Source organism: Lipotes vexillifer, unplaced genomic scaffold, assembly GCF_000442215.2.
Source record: "Lipotes vexillifer unplaced genomic scaffold, Lipotes_vexillifer_v1.1 scaffold1077, whole genome shotgun sequence".
Taxonomy (NCBI): domain Eukaryota; kingdom Metazoa; phylum Chordata; class Mammalia; order Artiodactyla; family Lipotidae; genus Lipotes; species Lipotes vexillifer.
Window position 1 is genome coordinate 993,768 of NW_006784237.1, and position 19,655 is coordinate 1,013,422.

General features: G+C 37.0%; 1 protein-coding gene across 1 annotated transcript in view; it reads left to right on the forward strand.

Moving 5' to 3' along the window:
• The window catches only part of BCKDHB (branched chain keto acid dehydrogenase E1 subunit beta), a 239,140-nt gene extending 219,867 nt beyond the window's left edge, over window positions 1-19,273 (forward strand). The window contains exons 10-11 of the mRNA XM_007456624.1: window positions 17,046-17,192; window positions 18,990-19,273. Of these exons, the coding sequence (XP_007456686.1) occupies window positions 17,046-17,186 (141 nt within the window). The 3' untranslated portion in view covers window positions 17,187-17,192; window positions 18,990-19,273. The remainder of the gene's footprint in view (window positions 1-17,045; window positions 17,193-18,989) is intronic.
• Window positions 19,274-19,655: the final 382 nt, after the last annotated feature.

Genomic DNA, 19,655 nt, shown 5'->3' on the forward strand with positions numbered 1-19,655 from the left:
AAATTGTCATTGGAGACAATCAGCTGAGTCTAAGCTTTGTCAAGAATTTAGGGAGAAGTCATTTTTGCTCAAAATCTGCTGCCTCTGTTGTCAGTATTGAACGGCTAACAGCTCTGAAACCCTTGCCTTTCTCCAGCTGGAGAGATGTGAAGATAAGTGAAAACTGGAATTTTTCAGGTGAACCTCTAATTAGTGCGTACCTGCCGTGTGCCAGACATTGCATGCTAGGATGATTTCTATTAACAAGATTCAAGAGGGCTTCCCTGGTGGCGCAGTGGTTAAGAGTCCACCTGCCGATGCAGGGGACATGGGTTCGTGCTCCGGTCCGGGAGGATCCCACGTGCCGCGGAGCGGCTGGGCCCGTGAGCCATGGCCGCTGAGCCTGCGCGTCCGGAGCCTGTGTTCCGCAACGGGAGAGGCCGCGACAGTGAGAGGCCCGTCTACCGCAAAAAAAAAAAAAAAAAAAAAAATTCAAGAAAGGCATTTGTTCTTTCAGCAACTGGAGTTTGATTTCCTTTATCATCTTGCTGATCAATGTCTACCCGCAGTGTGAATGATGGAGGAGAAAAGCTGGAGCCACACTGGCTTGCCACTTACCTAGTTGGTACCAGATTCAGGACAAGGACCCAAGTCTTCTACTCTTTAGAACAGTATTAGTCTAAAGCCCGAAGAAGTCATGATGTTTTGTCATTGGAAAACATTTTCTTCACAACACAAAAAGATAGCTAATTAGAATTTACTGAAACTTTCTAAGAGATTCCAAATAATAGAATTTTTAAACAATCAATTAAAATAAATGCTAAGGAAAAACAAATATACCCTTCTAAACATTGGCTAATTGGATACCCAGAAAACTTTCTAGTTATATTTTGCCTTCATTTTTAGATTATCTCACAATCACCACAAGCTGCTAGTTAGCAAAATTATTATGGGGCTAGCTCAGAATTTGCTATATTGTAATCAGCTTTGGTGACAGAAAATCCAGGGGGGACATGAATGAGGGGGAAAGGTTTCTCTCTACTGCCCCCAGATAAAGTGTATGAAAATCTGTTTCTATCTGCAGTGGATTCCTACTTCTCTCGCCAAAGGAACAGTAGATACTGTGTCCAAAATATGATCTCTGTACACGTTGCTAGGTTACTCAATTTGGAGCCTTTTTCTTTACAGTACATAATCATAGAAAGCCACTGAGAGAGAGACAGAGATACGAGATAGGGAGAGGAAATCAGTAGTGTGAATAAATGGGAAATTGATATTGTCATTAAGACACTGGATATGGTAATAAACGTGTGACTAGAAAAGACATTTGAATCCTAGCCAAGACAGGGTTCCGTTTAGCCACAAACTCCAGTAAAATATTTTCAATTCTAAAATCTCCTATTTTTATTTTCCTAACTTCCTCAGAAGTGGGCATTTCTGTGTGGATCCTTAAAAAGTTTTCCTACCAAATGAAATGGCAATTTCCTCCAAATTACACACAAAAAGTGATCTGTTCCTTTTTGTGTACTTTGAATCACTGCCCTCATCTCTGTAGTGTTTTGTGTCTCACTCAGATTATCAGCAACTCTAGCATTCATCTCTAATGCTATTTCTTATTTCCTGTAAATGAGCCCTGAGTTTACCTGGAGAATCTTATAACTCTACATGGCTACTCTTGTATGTTCTCTGAAGGCTACATATATGTAAAATATCAGAACCATCTGTCACTGTCTTCCTGCCAGGGCTGGTCTGTTGGCCATCTGGTGCCCCCTTCCCTCCTCGTTTCTCTGTTGTCCCTCTTTGCGTGTGTACTCCCCCACCCCCAGGCTGTGGTCCCATGGGTCTTCTCTCCGTCTCTGCGTCACATGAGCTCTTTCCTGCCTCCATGCTTGTTGTATGACCTGCCAGGGATGCTCCTGGACCCTCATGGTTTTAAGATGCTGCCTCCTTAGGGAACCCCTCCCTGAGCACATGAAGCTTACTGTCTATCACAGACCTCTGCCTGTTGCCTTTCTAACACTTCCTCATACCTGTTTCTCCCACTAGGATATAAAACTCTCTGGAGGTGGGGACACACTGGGCTCTGAAATATTTGATTGATGAATGATGGAATACATGAATTTTTAAAATTTTTGTTGGAATATGGTTGATTTACAATGTTGTATTAGTTTCAGGCACACAGCAAAGTGAATCAGTTATACATGTACATATAGCCACCCTTTAGATTCTTTTCCCATATAGACCATTACAGAGTATTGAGTTCCCTGTGCCATACGGTAGGTCCTTATTAGTTATCTTTTTTGTATATAGTAGCGTGTATGTGTCAATCCCAGTCTCCCAGTTTATCCCTCCCCCCCCCTTGCCCCTAGTAACCATAAGTTTATTTTCTACATCTGTAACTCTATTTCTGTTTTGTAGATAAGTTCATTTGTAGCGTTTTTTTAGATTCCACATATAAGCGATATCATATGATATTTGTTTTTCTCTGTTTGACTTACTTCACTCATTATGACAATCTCTAGGTCCCAAAGGCTTCTTGGAAATGGGTACTTGAGCTGAATTTGAAAAGTGATCTTTGCAAATAAGATCATCTATACCATTTTTCTAGATTCCACCTATATATGTTAATATACGGTATTTGTTTTTCTCTTTCTTACTTCACCTGCGTGACACTCTCTAGGTCCATCCACGTCTCTACAACTGACCCAATTTTATTCCTTTTTATGGCTGAGTAATATTCCATTGTATATCTGTACCGTATCTTCTTTATCCATTCCTCTGTTGATGGACGTTTAGGTTGCTTCCATGTCCTGGCTATTGTAACTAGTGCTGCTGTGAACATTGGGGTGCATGTCTTTTTGAATTATGGTTTTCTCTGGGTATATGTACAGTAGAAACTAACAATACATTGTAAAGCAACTATACTCCAATAAAAATTAATTTAAAAAAAAGTGATCTATGTGAAGACAGCAGGGGATAGAAAAATCAGACCGTTTTCGACGAGAGAGGTTTGTGTGAAGGTGGTGTTATAAAATAGTAAGTTTTGGGACTTCCCTACTGTCCAGTGGCTAGGACTCTGCACTTCCACTGCAGGGGGCATGAGTTCCATCCCTGGGCCGGGAACTAAGATCCCACATCCTGCATGCTGCCCAGTGCAGCCAACAGGGGAAAAAAAAAAAAATAGTAAGTTTTGGAATGGAGGTGGGCCTGTGTGTGTCTCTGCTGGGCTGGGAGGGAAATGGTGATAAAGTATAAGCTCTGGGGAGCCAGGAAAAGCTTCTAACCAGGGGAGGGACCTCATCACAATGGCAGCAGTGTGGGGTCTGGTACATGAGTAAGAGGGTTCAGTTTTAATCGCCAAGGAGTAAAAATCTCTGCACCCCACTTCCTGTCTTGTTGATTTTTTTTGCCTCATCAGTGACTAAGCTCCTTGACACTCCAGAGTGAACCAGAATAGAAGTAAAAACTGGAATGGTTGCGTTAGCAGATATTTACAGATGCCTACTCTGTGTCAGGCATTGTACCTCTAATACTGTGGGCTGTGAAAACCAGTGTACAGGATACTTTTCAGTGGTGGTTTTCCCAAGGTAAAATGAGACACATCTTAAAGATTTAGCTGTTGGTGCCTGAGCCAGTGAAGACAACTTCTTACCTCCTTAAATAGGAGGGAGATGTATATAAATTAATAAATGTAATCGATATATGCATTACCTTGCACAGTAATAATTACGTATCTGGAGACAACCACAGATAAGAAACAGAATTATTGAAATATGTGCTTCTTTTAAGAAACTTCCAAGACCTGCATGGAAGCCTCTGTTGTATTCTTGCTGTCAGTTTTGCTTTCGACATGTTATTTGCTCTCTGGAAACCTGACTTTCTTCTTCTGCCTGGACCCCCACGCTATAACGTGTTCCAGCTGTAACATCCTTAGATTACTTATGCCACAGATTTTACTGTGTTTTGAAACTGAACTGGAGTACAATGGCTGATTTCACTATTTTTTGCATTTATTTACAAAGCTGCATTCTAGGGAAATAATTCAGTCAGCAAAGATATTTGTTTTGCACAAAAAGTGGTCATTTCAGTCTTGAAACTAGCTCATGTTGTTATCACCACAGAAAAGGAAACCAGTTTTTTTGTTTGTTTGTTTGTTTTTCAGAATAGTAGGGTTCAGAGCTGTTGCTTATTGATAGGGGAAGGGCAGTTGCCATAGCAACCTAACAGCCTCTGGAGGGAATGTGGTCGTGGCCTTAAGCATCCGGCAACCCATCCAGTTTGGAGAGCCCCTCTGAAAAGAATTTCCTTTCATGGAAATCGAATTACTGAAATAAAAAGAGTTGAATTTCTGTAGCTCAGATGTGTCCATAGGTTCATGTTGCACACTTACTGTAATGAAAAGCAAAGCATTTATTAGTTGTGTACATACACAAATGAGACCTAGAAGGACACATCAAACAGTAAACTGCTTGTGACTATGGATGACTTTGTTTTTTGCTTCTTTTGTTTTGCACGTTAACTTTTAAGATATAAATGTTATTTTACAAACCTTAAGAAAAAAGCATTTATAATGAACACAGTATATGGGATTTTCTTCAGGAATGAGGTTCAATCTATTGCATGTTCATTATTCCCTAAATAAGCTCTCAAACATCCAAAGCCACCTTTACTCTTTTTTCACGTGAGCTACAGAGCTTGAAAGCCATTTCAACAAGATGCTGTTCGAAAGTTTTTATCGATATTTGGGGCATTCAGTGAGTGTTCTTAGGTGGAGGAAACTCATGGCATGTAGAAATCTGCTCAAGCTGTGCTGAGTGAAACAAGTGACTTAATACTCTCATCTAATCCTCATGTAACAGTAACAGAAACCGGCAATCGGTGGGTCTGCCTCCAGAATTGCTCGCAGGGCAGATTGACGTGTGAACACTATATTTACAGGACCAAAACCCCACTACATTTGCTCTGCGGCTGTGTTTAATGGTTATCAGTTTGGCACGCGGCATGATTGTTTTGGAGAGAGAATAGACGCTTCAGATTTCCTTTTGGCAATTCTGGAGTCACTGAAATACCTACTGCCGAAGTGAATCATATGAACTTAATTAGATTTGCTACATCATTAGCATTTGAGGAAACCTAAGGAAAATCCTTGTGGGTTGGTGATTGGTTAGGTCAAATAGAAGCACGCCTATTGAGGGGCCTGGAAATTGAAAAAGATGAAATTCTAATGCCTCGTAACCCAGATATATTCTCTACATAAATCATTTTTTAATCCAGCTGTCAAAGTGATACTTTCCCAGGGATGACCGAAATGCTTGTCTCAGACCACCGGGACCTCTCGGCTTCCAGGCACAGGGATGGACTCCTCTGCACACGGCCAAGTCCACTTGATGGCATGTGTGTGTGGGCAATGGGCTTTACACCTATAGTGAGAGCTCACAGCTATTTAATAGACACCCCAGGGCCAGCTGGGCAGGCTGTACCGGTAACCACTAATTGAAGTTGGCAGACCTCATACCACACTTCAATTTACGTTTTAACTTTAAGGTGAACTTCATTGCAATGTATTGTCTGTTGTTTTCATTGCAGGAAAAGAACTTAATTTTCTTCCCAAAAGGCATTTCTTTAAATGCTCCAGAAATTTTCTTCTGTACTTTGGATTCTGCAAAGTGACTTAATCGTGGAGAAGAGCCATAAAATATTTACTGTGAGGAGAGGATTGCATTTCATGTTCCAATTTAAGTTAAGGCTAGGATACAACCTGTAACCTATGTTTATCGAAACGGTTTTTCTAATCTATCAAAAAGCCATCACATTCTTTATCAAATGACTTAGCCACCTAAGTTCATCTAGATGTTATCAGCGATAGGGAAATAAATGAAAGCAAGCAAATTTAATTTCCCGGTGAAGCACTTGAATGATTTTTTTTTTAACTTTTAGAAGAAGAAACTTTAAACGTACAGCCTACCATAGATTGAACATACAGTTTTTCCTGAAAATTCAGGATCAGCTTCAGAACCCCAAAGTGGAAGCTTCTGCTCTGCACTCAAGCAAGTTGCTGGTAATTAACCAGAAACAAGTTCCAATCTTGTCCCCTACACCTTCCCCTCCGTGTCTCCCCAGTGAGTACATAAAAGATGCAAAACATATCCATCCGAGCTTAACCTCCTGTAACTCTAATTAAACAGACCCATCTGTTCCTCCCCGCCAAGGCACTAAACTGCTAAGCTTTTTATTAAAATTGAAAGAAAAAAAATCTTGATTGGAATTGACATAAACGAGCAGACAATTTCACCATTTTCTCTTTCCCGGGTATAATGGTAGCCCAGGATACAAATTTTACCTTGTATCCAAGCAAGACTCTTTTGCCCACTTTTAAAGTCTTGCAGCACACTCAAGGGTAACCAGGCCAGCTGGTTCAAATACCGCCAGGGCTGCATCTACCTGTGTGACCTCGGTCACCTCATTTAACCTTCATCAACCTTGGCACCTCACTTGCTGCCACCACCTAGGCTAGTTGAAAGGATTAAGTGAGATGATATACATAATTATACTTGTTTATTATTAAAAAAGAACATCTCTTGGTTACTATTTAGTGATTCTCTGGCTTTTCTGTGCTCTGTCTACATGTACATAATCCTTTTCCTGAACCTATAGGCATAAGGACAAACACATTTTTTTTCCTGTAGCTTCCGCGTTGTTTCTTAGGATATTCATCACGCGTTGCTTAAAGACAGAATTATTTTTCTGTGTCCGTGTGTGCTTGTGCACATTGTTATCTGTGATATATGACAAATAGGGAATCTCATGTGATCTCTTTGGGGGATCAGTGCTATGTGTCTTAGCCTGGTGCCTAATTGAGGGACCTGATTAAATTTTTATATAGTTCAGCACCCAGTAGGGAGATAAAAAATAGTAAGTAAATGCTCTGGTCCATTCAAATAAAATATGTGAACATCACCTATTTATAGAAACTATATAAATGTAGTTCATCAAAATGTACTAATGAACAGTATCTCTGGGCATTTCTAATATTAAATTTTTGCACTTAACTATAAAAGTAATGAGAACCAGGTCTCAGTTACTAACTACACCTTCATTAGTGTATCTGTGGTTTAATCAGGCTTATTAGAAATTTGTCCACACTGAGCATACAATACAGACTTTGTGAGAATATGTGCAGAATTGGGTTCATCTCATCGGCCTACAGTTTATACAAAGTTGGAAGTAGAAAAGGGGATGTGCATTATCCCCCTAATTCTCAAATATCTGGATTCTTGAAATTTCAGCATGAAAAAGTGTGTATGCAAATGTATAGACATTCAACCTGAAAAGCTTCTTTGCAAGAAATATTAACCAACTGTAAAGGTAGAAACATATATATGTAAATACAGTAAAGAAGAAAATATATTTTGGATTCTGTATTATATTTTTATTGGATGCAGACCATAATTACAATGGCTAGATTTGTTTTAAGGAATAGGTTAAAACTCATCATATTAGCAAAAGTTATCTGCAAATAAATAATGAGAGCTCTTATACGTCTTTTCTTTACTCAGTCAGAGATTCCTGCCAGAAGCTTGTTTGCTTTGTTAATTTGTTCAATTATTAAACTTTGAGAATGCTACTACTACTGGGATCTACTTAACAAGTTTGGGAATAAACCTCCCTAATAATTGATGGTAGCCTAAAGCATTTATTTCTGTGCTTTTCTTATTAAAATTGCAGTGATCTGGTGAACAGAATTAAACTGCTGAAAAATAACTTGGTCTGATTTATTCATTCAGCAAAACCAAGCTTAAAGGCTGTGTTGCTATGACACCCAAGATTAACTTTAAAAAAAAAAAAAGTATGCTTAATTTCAGTAAAAACATTGACACATCTCTTTTGGCATTATGTAGATTAAAAAAAGTTGATTTTTCCCTTTTCCTTGATTTTTTTTTACATTTAGAAAGTTGTTTTAGCATTCTTTTAAACATAAACTAGAAATTTAACATATTTAACGAGTAAGAGAAAACAGTAAAGAAAAACCCATTATACTGTAACAAAAGAGTATCATTTGTAAAATAGCAAATATTTTAGCCCTCTTTTTTTTTTTCTTTTTATCCAGCTTCTTAAATTTTTTAGAAAGATGGTGCCAGATGGGGGAAATCACTCTATTCCAGTAGTTTCATTTTATAATTAGTCTTGAAACTTAAAAAATAGGTTGCAAAATTGGGACAGTGACAAATCCTACTAGAAGTTTTCTGAGTGCAGGTTCAATCCCCCCGACTCTAAAAGAATATATTTTCTATGCCATGAAACAAAGGAATCATCAGGTCGCTTTAGCTAGAATTGATTTCTGCCTTCTGAGCACCATTTGGTGTTGCGAGAATACTATACAAAGAATTTTGTTGCAGAACAAGCAGAAAAATCGAATACTTTGTAGGATCATCAAAAGTTGCTTTACAGGAGCATTTTAAATTTCCTAGTGCCAAGCAAAGCAAAAATCCTACCTTACAGAGAGCGATTTGTTCATGAGACGACCAAGTGCTGCTACCCGCTTATGTTTATCATTATGCATTCACATTCTAGGGAAATTCCACTTTCAAACTTTGCTGCCGTGTGGATGCTTTCTTCTATAGAAAGAATTTTGAGCTATAAAATTTGACCAGCTTCGGCATCTGTGGAAATTTGAGAGCGTTGCCTTTTTTTTTCCCTCTCTATTGAATGTAAAGTGTTTTAACAAAAGCATTGTAGCCACACTACATATTAAATGTCCAAATTCGCACATAGTGTATCTCAAAAGAATTTAGACTTTTAACTTTTTAAACCTCAGCATATCTTTGGAGACTGATAGCAGCAAATCAACAGGATGTGTTATAGGAAGATTTAATAAAGAAATGATTTTTTTTTTGGCTTTCAGTTGAAAATGGTGAGGCTGCTTCAGGTCATAGCCCAAGACTGTATCTGGGGGAAAGTTTGAAAACAGAACCAAACCAAAGTGGTTTGGATGGGGTACTAGTTTTCACTTTGTGATTGCTAATTTAGTGTTTATGAAAAATTAAAATGAGTTAATATTCGTAAAATATTTAGTACAGTCCCTGGGCCAAAATGAGCACTGTGTACTTTTTTAAAAAGTGATTTCTGATAAGATTATAAATTATAGAAAGAAGTTGTCACTTGCTTTCACTTATTTCTGATTTTAAAATAGTGAAATTTATTTATATAATAAATTATTGACTTTAATGTTAAATTTTGATTTTAAAATTTGTTCTACCTCAGTTTCTACAGTAATGTAGAATTAATGTATAGAGATTCATAGATAATTTTATATTAAGATTTTGTATATTCTGACACAGCTGTTGAATTTGAACCATGAATCATTTCTATGTATATTTTAATATCATTCTCCAACTTTGTGTTAGGTAGCTAGACTGTATCCAGGGAAAGCCATTTAAGATCAGAAATAATATTTCTGTCTAACTTCAGAAAAGAGGCTTCCATTTTAAAAATGGAGTTTGAATTTAAATGACTATCCTAATTGAGAATTCAGTTCCATTCTTTAACTAGCTGAAAGAAATCTTGGAAAACAAAAATTGTACCAAATTGCCAGTAATTTGCATTAAAGAGGAAGAATTGGACTTTTTTTTTTTTTAAGTCAGCAGCCACTGAAGATATTCTAGTGAAGTTAAGTAATAGAGACCTTAGCTTTTAATTTAGTCAAGATTATGATTATAAATGAAAGCTCTGCTGAAATAATTGGGATTGACTATAATGTTTTAGGTGCTATGCAAATCTGGATGAAATTATATTATTCATATACTGTCTTATTTAGTTATATTGTTTCAACTGTGTCTTAAAAGTGAGAAACCTCCTATTAACAAGTGTTTGCATCTCATGTGCATGGTGTTAGAAAAATAAAATAAACATAGCTGTAATGATGGGGGAAGCATCCTGTTAGTTTGGAGGTAGATTAGGGACTCTGCTGTCTGAAGAATAAATTTCATAGGTCTGTGCTATATACAAAATTGCTACAGACGTAAAATGTATATTTTAAGCTCTGTTTTAAAACCACGATACATTCTGTTTAAACCATTAGCTTAAATAAAACATTTTATTTTACATTAGTAAAGTTGTATTTATTTAATTCAGCAATGAAATTAATTTGGAGTTGCTGGCACAGTGCCTTCACAGGTTTCTGTGACTCATTTGTCATTCAAGACACCAGCATCATTTTTTCCTCACCTGCTGAAACATGTTTTGGCCATGGGCAAGTGTTTATGGTAGATTTAATACAAATTTTCTCTGATAATATTTGGAAACTGGGTGATGTCTAACCTTGCGTAAATAACTGGGACTAATCAACTTAAAATCAAAATGTAGGTCTCTAAGTTCATGGACTTTAAAGCTATCAAACATGCATCATTTTGGTATATTAATTTAGTTTTTCTCATAATATTTTGGTTTAACTCTTGCTCTGCTCATTAAGATCCCTAGACAAAGAATTGCATTTAGAAGCAAAACCTGTTGTTTATTGTTAAATAATAACTAACAAGGACTAAGTGGTATTGGAGTTTAGGTTTAAAACTTCACAAATCACTTAAAGCTATTTCTTAATGTTTTTCCTAGAGAAGAAATGAGAACTCTATGATCTATGTGTCTTGTTCAGTGCTTGTTAGGTTTATAGTTTAATTTACCCTCACTCCCAACGCCCTCTTAGAAACAAAATGTATTCTCCTAGTTTAAATGCATTATGGTGGCGTAATAATTATTATGTGATATAACCCGGACCTTTTTGTTTGCCAAGTAATTTAAAAATCAGTTTTCTGCGTTATTACTTTGAAATTGTTGTGGATTGATGTTTCTCATTATTCCAAGAAGGAACATAAAATCTGGATTTATCAGATAATCCTATAGACAATGTATTTTGACTTTGATGTGTTTCTCATTTCAGTGACCTGCATTTCTGACTTTCCATTAAATGTTTAGGAAAATTAGTTGAATAGTTTTTCAGGAAAGTGAAAGGGATTCATCATCCTGTATCAACTATAAGAAAGTAGGAACATATATGAAAGACCTAAATTTTCTTATCTCACTTTAAACTTCACAATTTTCCAACTCGAGACGCTATGTAGTCTTATGCAATGGGCTGTATCCAACTTTCTGTCATTAGGAGGACTGAAAAAAAATTATTCCAAAATTGTTCTTAGAAAGAAATCTGAGTCTGAAATTGCCTTGAATTAAAAAACAAACGACTGCTTTAAAAATAAAACAAATGATATTTTATGGGCTTTATTCTTGACTTTTTTGAAGTGTGTGTGCCTCGATTATATTCAGTTATCTGTTGGGCTCTTTTACTTGGAAGCTTCCTGTAACTGACTGACAGGCTACTTTTCTATAGTAGCAATGCTTGGAAATTAAGTTCTTTCCGGGGGAATGGGGGGGTGGGGTGGATTTTTTAACCATTTCTGGAGCTTCTGACTTCCTGATCTGGCCACACTTATTAACCTGTCATTCTAGGCCCAGGAACTGGCAGTAAGTGTGTAGGCTCCCTGCTTCTCACCAGGGGGCAGCATCAGATCCTGCCTTTCACTGGATGCAGCCTGGCTCCTTCAGTAACTTCAGTGGTCTCCACCCTCCTTCCTCATACAGCACTTAAACTTGTTTTGGTATTTTCTTGCATTCTTTAAGGCTCAGTAAGTGCCCAATAAATGGTAGCTGTCAGGCATTGTGTTACAATGGATATCACTTCTCAGTGTTGACTGTTCTGTATACCAGAATCTTGTCTTCAATGATGATTTGGGCTATCATTTCAGATACCTTGTGTTTATTAGAACTTGAAAAATCTTAAGAGGAAAACAAAGACCTGGCAATTATTAGGTCAATTATACTTCAAAAAGAAACAAACAAACAAACTCATAGAAAATGAGATCAGATTTGTGGTTACCAGAGACAGGGGTTGGGGGGAGGGGGAATTGGATGAAGGTGGTCAAAATATACAAACTTCCAGTTATAAAATAAATAGTACTAGGGATTTGCTGTACAACATGATAAATATAATTAACACTGCTGTTTGTTATGTATGAAAGTTCTCTTCACAAGGAAAAATTATTTTTCTATTTTGTTAATTTTGTATCTATATGAGATGATAGATGTTCACTAAACTTATGGTGATAATCATTTCATGATGTATGTGAGTCAAATCCTTATGCTGTACACCTTAAACTTAGACAGTGCTGTATGTCAATTACATCTCAGTAAAACTGGAAGAAAAAAACCCTTGCAATTATTGAGCACTATGGTATGTCAGGCATGAAAGCAGGTGCTTCTCATAGGCTGCTGCCCAAGCTAGAGATGCAAAAAGGCAAGGTAACAACAGAGTCACAAAACAATAGAATATCACAAGGACAGGTAGGTTAGAAGTGGATTTATTTAGAGAGAAACACACTCCACAGACAGAGCGTGGGCCATCTCGGAAGGTGAGAAAAGGCACAAGGGCAGAATTTGTAATACTTCTCTTTTGCTGTTGACTAAACAGAGCCTTGGAGAGGTTAAATCCTAGTAGAACAAAGATTCCTTTCAGATAGAATTCCAAATTCCATGCTGTATCAATTATATTATACAGCCTTGCCATATAAACAAGAAAAAGATTTGTTGAGAGTGACCATAGCCACACTGCAGAATGCTGGAGGCTGGTTTCAGTGATGTGACTCCTGTGACACGGTGACAGGAGAATTTATGGCTGACATCCTTAAAACTTTCATGGGGAAATGAGGCTAAGTGTTGAGAGGTCTTGAGCGATCCCATGAAAGCCCTAACTTATATACATTTGCATACACGTGTAATAACATATAACCTGTATTACATTCACCAAAACATACGGATAAATGCAATTCTTGATTTTTTGTGTGATGAAGGGTGTTAAGATCTACTCTCTTAGCAGCTTGCAAATTTGCACTACAGTGTTATTAACTTCAGTTGATATTAAGTACACTTAATTTTTAAAGCCTATCAGTAATGTTTTGTCTTAATCATGGATCCTATTTTATTAATTTTTATTTATTTTTATTTTCATCTGCTAGAAAATTTACAGGATCTCTGTCGTCCGCAATTTCTCCAAGATACTTAAAATTTTATTTTGTTTTGTTACAGAAAATCGGCAAATAGAGAAGTTTTCTTTTGCCTGGGTCTATGATTTTTTGATTTGAAATTGTTATTTCACATTGTTTGCTTCCTTTTTCTGGTAACGTGCATAGCAACCCAGATGGCTCATACATAAACAATTTGAGTTATGCCTCTTTAAATTATTTAGGATAGCCTAGGAGTTTCCTGATACCCAGGACCATCTGTTTATTGCTCTATGTGTTACCTTCATGCTTAAGTGTGTGCTTTCAGCTTTTTCACGTCTTAACGTCTACCTTCCTTATATACATGGGAAAGGCTTCTTACACCGAATTTAACCCTTTTGAGGCTCTGTTGTAAAACCTTAATCCCAGCTTGTCTTCCATTTTGTTTTTATTTTTTCTTGTTATTGCTGTTCTCAGTAGTTGTGCTTCAAATTTTGCAGAATGAATGTAGTCAGGTTTGAGTCTTAACTTGGCTCTGTACGTAGCTTGTCAACGTTGGGCAAGTTCCTTCACCTTGGTTTCTTCATCTGTGAAATGGAATATAATACCTACCTCATAGATTTGTTAAAATGTTTAAATGAGATCTCATTTAGCACCACACCTGCTACATCATAAGTACGGGTTACTATTATTATTATTAACATATTTTGGAAAGAAAATTCTCATACTTACAAAAAGACATACTCAGAAGTAAATTCAAATACCCTATATTAGAGTTTTGTGCAAGGGTCTTTTGGAAGGAACATCTGTTTTTCTCGAAGCATCTGATTATTTATACCACAAGCACAGTATATGTAGGTGTTACTACCTGATTGATTTAAGGTTTACTTTCAGTTCTTCTCATTGGATCCAAGGTGAAACTTCGGACCATGAATAGCTGGAAGGAAGTTTCTCCTGGCACCTGGCTGGGTTCTCTTCTGTTGCCCCTGGTTACATGTTCCACTGTGATTTGCTTTGTAACCTCACCGTCCCATCTGTCATTGTTCTATGTGGATTGAGCCCGTCCACATACAAGCTGCCCAGGAAGAGAGACCAGAAACTGGTACTTCTCATCTTAGCCCCTGTGCTGGAGACTACCTGCAATCCTCATGACAACCCTGTGGGTTAGGTAACTATTTATTCCGAATTTTATGCAGATTAGTATTTCTGAATCAAAAATCATCACAGTTAAAAAAATGTAAATGTACTTATGTGACCAATGGAAAAGAAGAATATGATGAATCTGGATTGTTTTGAAAATTCAGGGCATATGGTTGCTATAGTTACGGTGTCAAAATGTGGTATATAACGAAGAGAGATACTTTGTGCAGGATTAATCTGGTACATTGATCTATAAATCTGCCAATGAGTTTCAAATATTCCTTTTTCTGTGTGTGTGTGTGTATGTACAGCTTCTATATGAAAAAAACTGAGCTTGAACAAGGATTCCAGTTTTAATGGTTGCCCAAAGAAACAGGTAGTCACACATAAATCATTCATATGTGAACCAGTTCAGTGGGAAGTAACTCTGTACAGATGCTTGACCCAAACATCTTATTTCCAGTTGCTTTAAAAGAAGTTTGAACACAAGTCCGTGGAAAGAATAACTTGTCTCTTTAATATACTTTAGATAGCAAAGCGTTAAAATTTCATACTGTTTCCATAGGTTAGGGTATATATCCTTATAAAACTGAATCATATATTCTTGAATTATCTTCCATGATTTTTATAATTACTTTTTATATATTTATATATAGTAATTTATAATAATTTAATTCCATATACCTTACAGTAATTGTTTCCAAATTAAGAAAATGCTATATATAAAATCACAAATTTGTGTTAACACGAAATAGGAACTTTTATCCACATAAGATGATTGTTCTTTTTACTCTTTACTTTTATATCAGTGCCAATTAATTACAAAAGTAATACTGTGTCACAAAAGCTCCAACAATGCATATAAGGTACAAGTAGAGTCGTTTGTCACTTCCTTGTCACTCCCAGCTTCCAAGGGTGGCCTCTGTTGACAGTTCAAGTGTGACCTCACAGACCTTTTTCTCTGCTCCTGCAAACGTGCAGATGCATTCCTGTAGAGTGATTCTCACATTCTTGAGAAATTAGAGGCATTGCTGTTTAAAAATAAATTTTAGTTTGGTGATGTTGGTCATTCTGCTAAAAGGAGTGATTTTCACAAACACTGAAACATCATTTTGTCATAGGCCAGCTTTTCAGGGAACTAGTTTGAAAGAATAATATTTTATACCAGGTGTAAAATCAAAGGTATTTAAGGGAAATATTTTCCCCTGGCTTTTCTGTATTTTGTAGTGCCCGTGGAGAGTTTGTGTATGAAGGATGCAGTATTCAGGGGAAGCAGGAAAACAGCTCGTGTCAACTAAAGTAATAAACTGAGTTAATCCTAAATTGACAATTTAAATCCCTTCAAAATAACTTGTTTCAATCAAGAAACAGTCTACCCAATCTGTCATCTCTTTTGAGCTTATTAGTAGTGGAATTTCTTAGGTGACTCTTTAAACCTTATGTCTGCAAGGTTCTCAAGTTATTGATGAAGATTTCCTGTTGCTGGGAAAACCAGCACTATTTGGTGTTTGATACTGTACGTCGCAGTAGTTATTTTGGGGGCAGGAAGAGTGTGTAAATGGCCAGCTGCTTCCCTTTGGAGCTGACTGTTCTATTCCCAGGCCCTTTCTGCCCTGATACACTTGTCACTGGGAGAAATATATACAGAAGATAGGGACTGGCATCAGCATTCCTTTAAAAATTTCTGCTCAAATGAAATGTAAAAATACAGTTAGTAAAATATGTAAGAAAATGTGGACCTTTCCAGAGCATTTGTGACACAAAACAATGGAGAAAGTGGATGTGTAAACTCAAAGATGTGATTTCAGGTAATAGCTGTGAATGGTAATATCATTTTCCTAAGAATAGTTTAATCACATATCTCGTTTTAGATTTCTTTTAACTCTCTAAAAATTTTATTTTCAAATTTGAATTTGTCACTTGAATAACATTTCTTTTTTTTTCCTGAAGATAACTTTCTACAGGGTCTCCTGTGGTCAGGATCTTACTTTTTAAAAAATTAATTTTTTATTGAAGCACAGTTGACTTACTATGTAGTGTGAGTTTTAGGTTACAGCAAAGTGATTCAGTCATACATATGTATATATTCTTAGGGATCTTACATTTTTTTGAACCAGATCTCTAGCCTCCTGGAGTTCATAGTCTCTCAGGGAAGATAGATAATTGGGCAAAAACAGTGGATTGTGCTGAGTTCAGTGCCGTGGGAGTTCAGGGCAGAAGCCTCTCCCTCATCAGTGGTGCAGAGTTGGGGAGGTGCTGTCAAGGAAGGCTTCCTGGTGGAGGTGACTCCCAAGGTGATAGCTGAGAGATGTTCGCACATCAGTTGGGCAAAGAGCGGTAGTGGGCTTGGGGTGTGAGTAGCCAGGGGACTGTCAGTGTCTGCAAAACCTGGCTGTGAGAGAGACCTGAACATAGGCAAGTAACTGGTAGTTCAGTCTGGTTACATAGAGTAATTATAAATATTTATTGTGAAAGTAATACATGTCTGTCCTATATAAAATTTGAAAAATTCAAGAAACAAGAGAAAACATATACTGTCACTAATTTCAAGCTGCAGAGTTTACTGTGAACATTTGTCATGATTTTGTCATACCTTACATTTATATTTGTACAACAGCCTGTTAGGTATAATTCCACTTTGTCTTAAGCAACAGGTATGTATGTAGGCATAAAATGCATATACATATATGAAAACATATCTTAAGTAAAACTCGGATCAGGCCAAACATGCTATTTGTTACCTGCTTTTTTCACATTATAATAATATTATAATGTGAAAAAATTATAATGCCCCTGGATGCCATTGTATTTGAAAGTGAAATGTTTCATTCCTGTGAATAAAATATTTTTGAAGCTAACCATCTGGATTCTTCTCTGCAGGAAGAATGTTTCCTGAACCTGGAGGCTCCTATATCGAGGGTATGTGGGTACGACACGCCGTTCCCTCACATTTTTGAGCCGTTCTACATCCCAGACAAATGGAAATGCTATGACGCCCTTCGAAAAATGATCAACTATTGACCACAGGTAAGTCTGCCCTGCGTTTTGAGAAAGCTAGTGAGTGTTCCTCACATTAACGTCCTGTTGATCAAGGAACAGCCGTCATCAGTGTGTTGTCTTTTCATAAATGGCAACTTCCAGAACAAAGTGTGGATTTCAGAAAAAAAAATGTGAATTTATAGTAGTATGTTTACATTTAATAGAAATATATCAAGCATATGCATTATCTGATTTCTATAAAACAAATACATGCACACGTTAACATTGAATAATCACTAGATGAAGATGCCGTCTGCCATGATTGCAAATATACCTTACCCCGTTGTTCCAACTTTATCCTCATTTCTATATATTTTTATCTGCAATTTAAACCGCTCATGAATAGGGTTAATTTCTGTTATTTAAAGATGTCCCTCAGGCACAGTTAAATTGGACTCCAGTGATTTAAACTATATGATGATCCATAGCATTCTGAAATTTGCCTTCACGTTATCTTGAAAGATACGTTTGTTGAACAGGAAACCTATTTATTATGTATAAGGGAAATTGTTACTTAAAAAAAAAAAACATCCAGCACCGCTACCATTCCCAGAACCTTTCTTGGCAGGTGAATGTTTTACAATTATGGCTAATACGTGACATTTATTCATTGTGATTTTCTAGGTCATGCTTTTCTGTCCCTCTAGCAGTGTTATTCTAGCAAAAATGAATACCATTTAAAGACTGTTAAGTTAGTTTTCAGGGCTTTAATATAGAAGATGCTATCACCAATACACTGATTTATTTTACCTTTGGCATTTTTGAAATGGTTCAAAATGCGTAGATAGGGATTAAGTGCTTTACATTTTAATATCTAGGTTGTCCAAATAATAATAATGCATTTTGAAGAACCATGATCTTTGAAAGGAAAGGGAAGAATAGGCTTTATATAATAACATAACCCACGCTTCTTAAAGATTAGGAAATACTGTGATTCTTGAATTCTGTGTACGGGTAGTAAAGCCAGCTCACCTCAAACCAAAGAGAGAGATACCTTTACATTTGGGCACGTAGAGAAAATAATGCCCTCCATCCACCACTATGATCCCCACGTTTTTGTAGTTCTGTTCTATCCTCTGTTCTGAGGATATTGTCATAGGCATTAGTAGGGCCATTAGTCTACATGCCCCAGTATTCTCTCAGACATGCAGAGGTAGACACTGTATTTCTGATGGCCTCTTAATGTCTGTGAGAGCAGCTAGCTTGTACAGTCTCACTTAAGCCTGCTCAGAGGACTTCCTCGCTTTTATGTCCATCTTGTTCCTTGCATGGACCATCCATAATGGAAAGTCAAGGTAATACTCTGTGGTCATGTCCTTGTTGCAATTTTTTTTTTTTTTTTTTTTTTTTTTTTTTGCGGTACACGGGCCTCTCACTGCTGTGGCCTCTCCCGTTGCGGAGCACAGGCTCCGGACGCGCAGGCTCAGCGGCCATGGCTCACGGGCCCAGCCACTCCGCGGCATGTGGGATCCTCCCGGACCGGGGCACGAACCCGTGTCCCCTGCATCGGCACACGGACTCTCAGCCACTGTGCCACCAGGGAAGCCCCTGTTGCTATTTTTAAAGTAATCTTTAGGTGCTGGTTTTAAATTTGGATATGTATTTCTTTTTGAACCTAAAAAGAAACAAATTTAGACCTCTCATGAAAATACGATAAAAGAAGAGTAGCTCCTCTATGCTAAAAGTTACATATGGCGTTAAAGAAAGTAGTCATGCAGTTGAGAAAATGTGTATTTAATTCACGGTGGCCAGAGTGTCTATAATCGTTATTGACTTCTTTTACAGAAAAACCGGAAGATTAGGACTAGATACGGAAATATTTTTCTGAATTTTTTAATATTTCCTCTTCTTGAAAATAGAGTTTTTGTGAAATGAACCGACTTGGATATTGGCTGAAAATTTATGAATTAATTATTGTATTCACACATATGAATTGATAATTTCCATTAAGAGTTATTTCAGATTAATTTTTAAAAATATTTTGCATGGTAGGCTTATAAATTCCATTTAATTTCGTCTGTAAATATTGGATGTGGGATACTATTCAATAAAGCAAAAATGAGACTGTCTTCAGCTAGTGTCTCTTTTTTGCTTTTGCCCTTAGTAAAAAGAATTCTTGTGGCAGAGTAAAAGAGTGACATAACTTGTTAATTCCATCTGAATGAAAGTGAAATGTTTAGAAATGCTGATTTTTCAACTTTATTGTATTTGGTTTCATTCTTTATGGCTGAGACAGTTGTATGTTGATGAAACTTCTGGAATGTTTTTCCTTGTTCTCCCCACTTGTCCCAACAAGGTGGTCTACTGAGGGGCATGCTCACCTTTTCTCCAGAGCGTAGTGAGGCAGGAAGGATCATCTTTGCTTCCGCTCTTTGTTTTTCTGGGACGTGGACAGCCTGAGCCTGTCTTTTGTTATAAAATCATCAAGCTTTTGCTGCAGTTTTTTGTTTT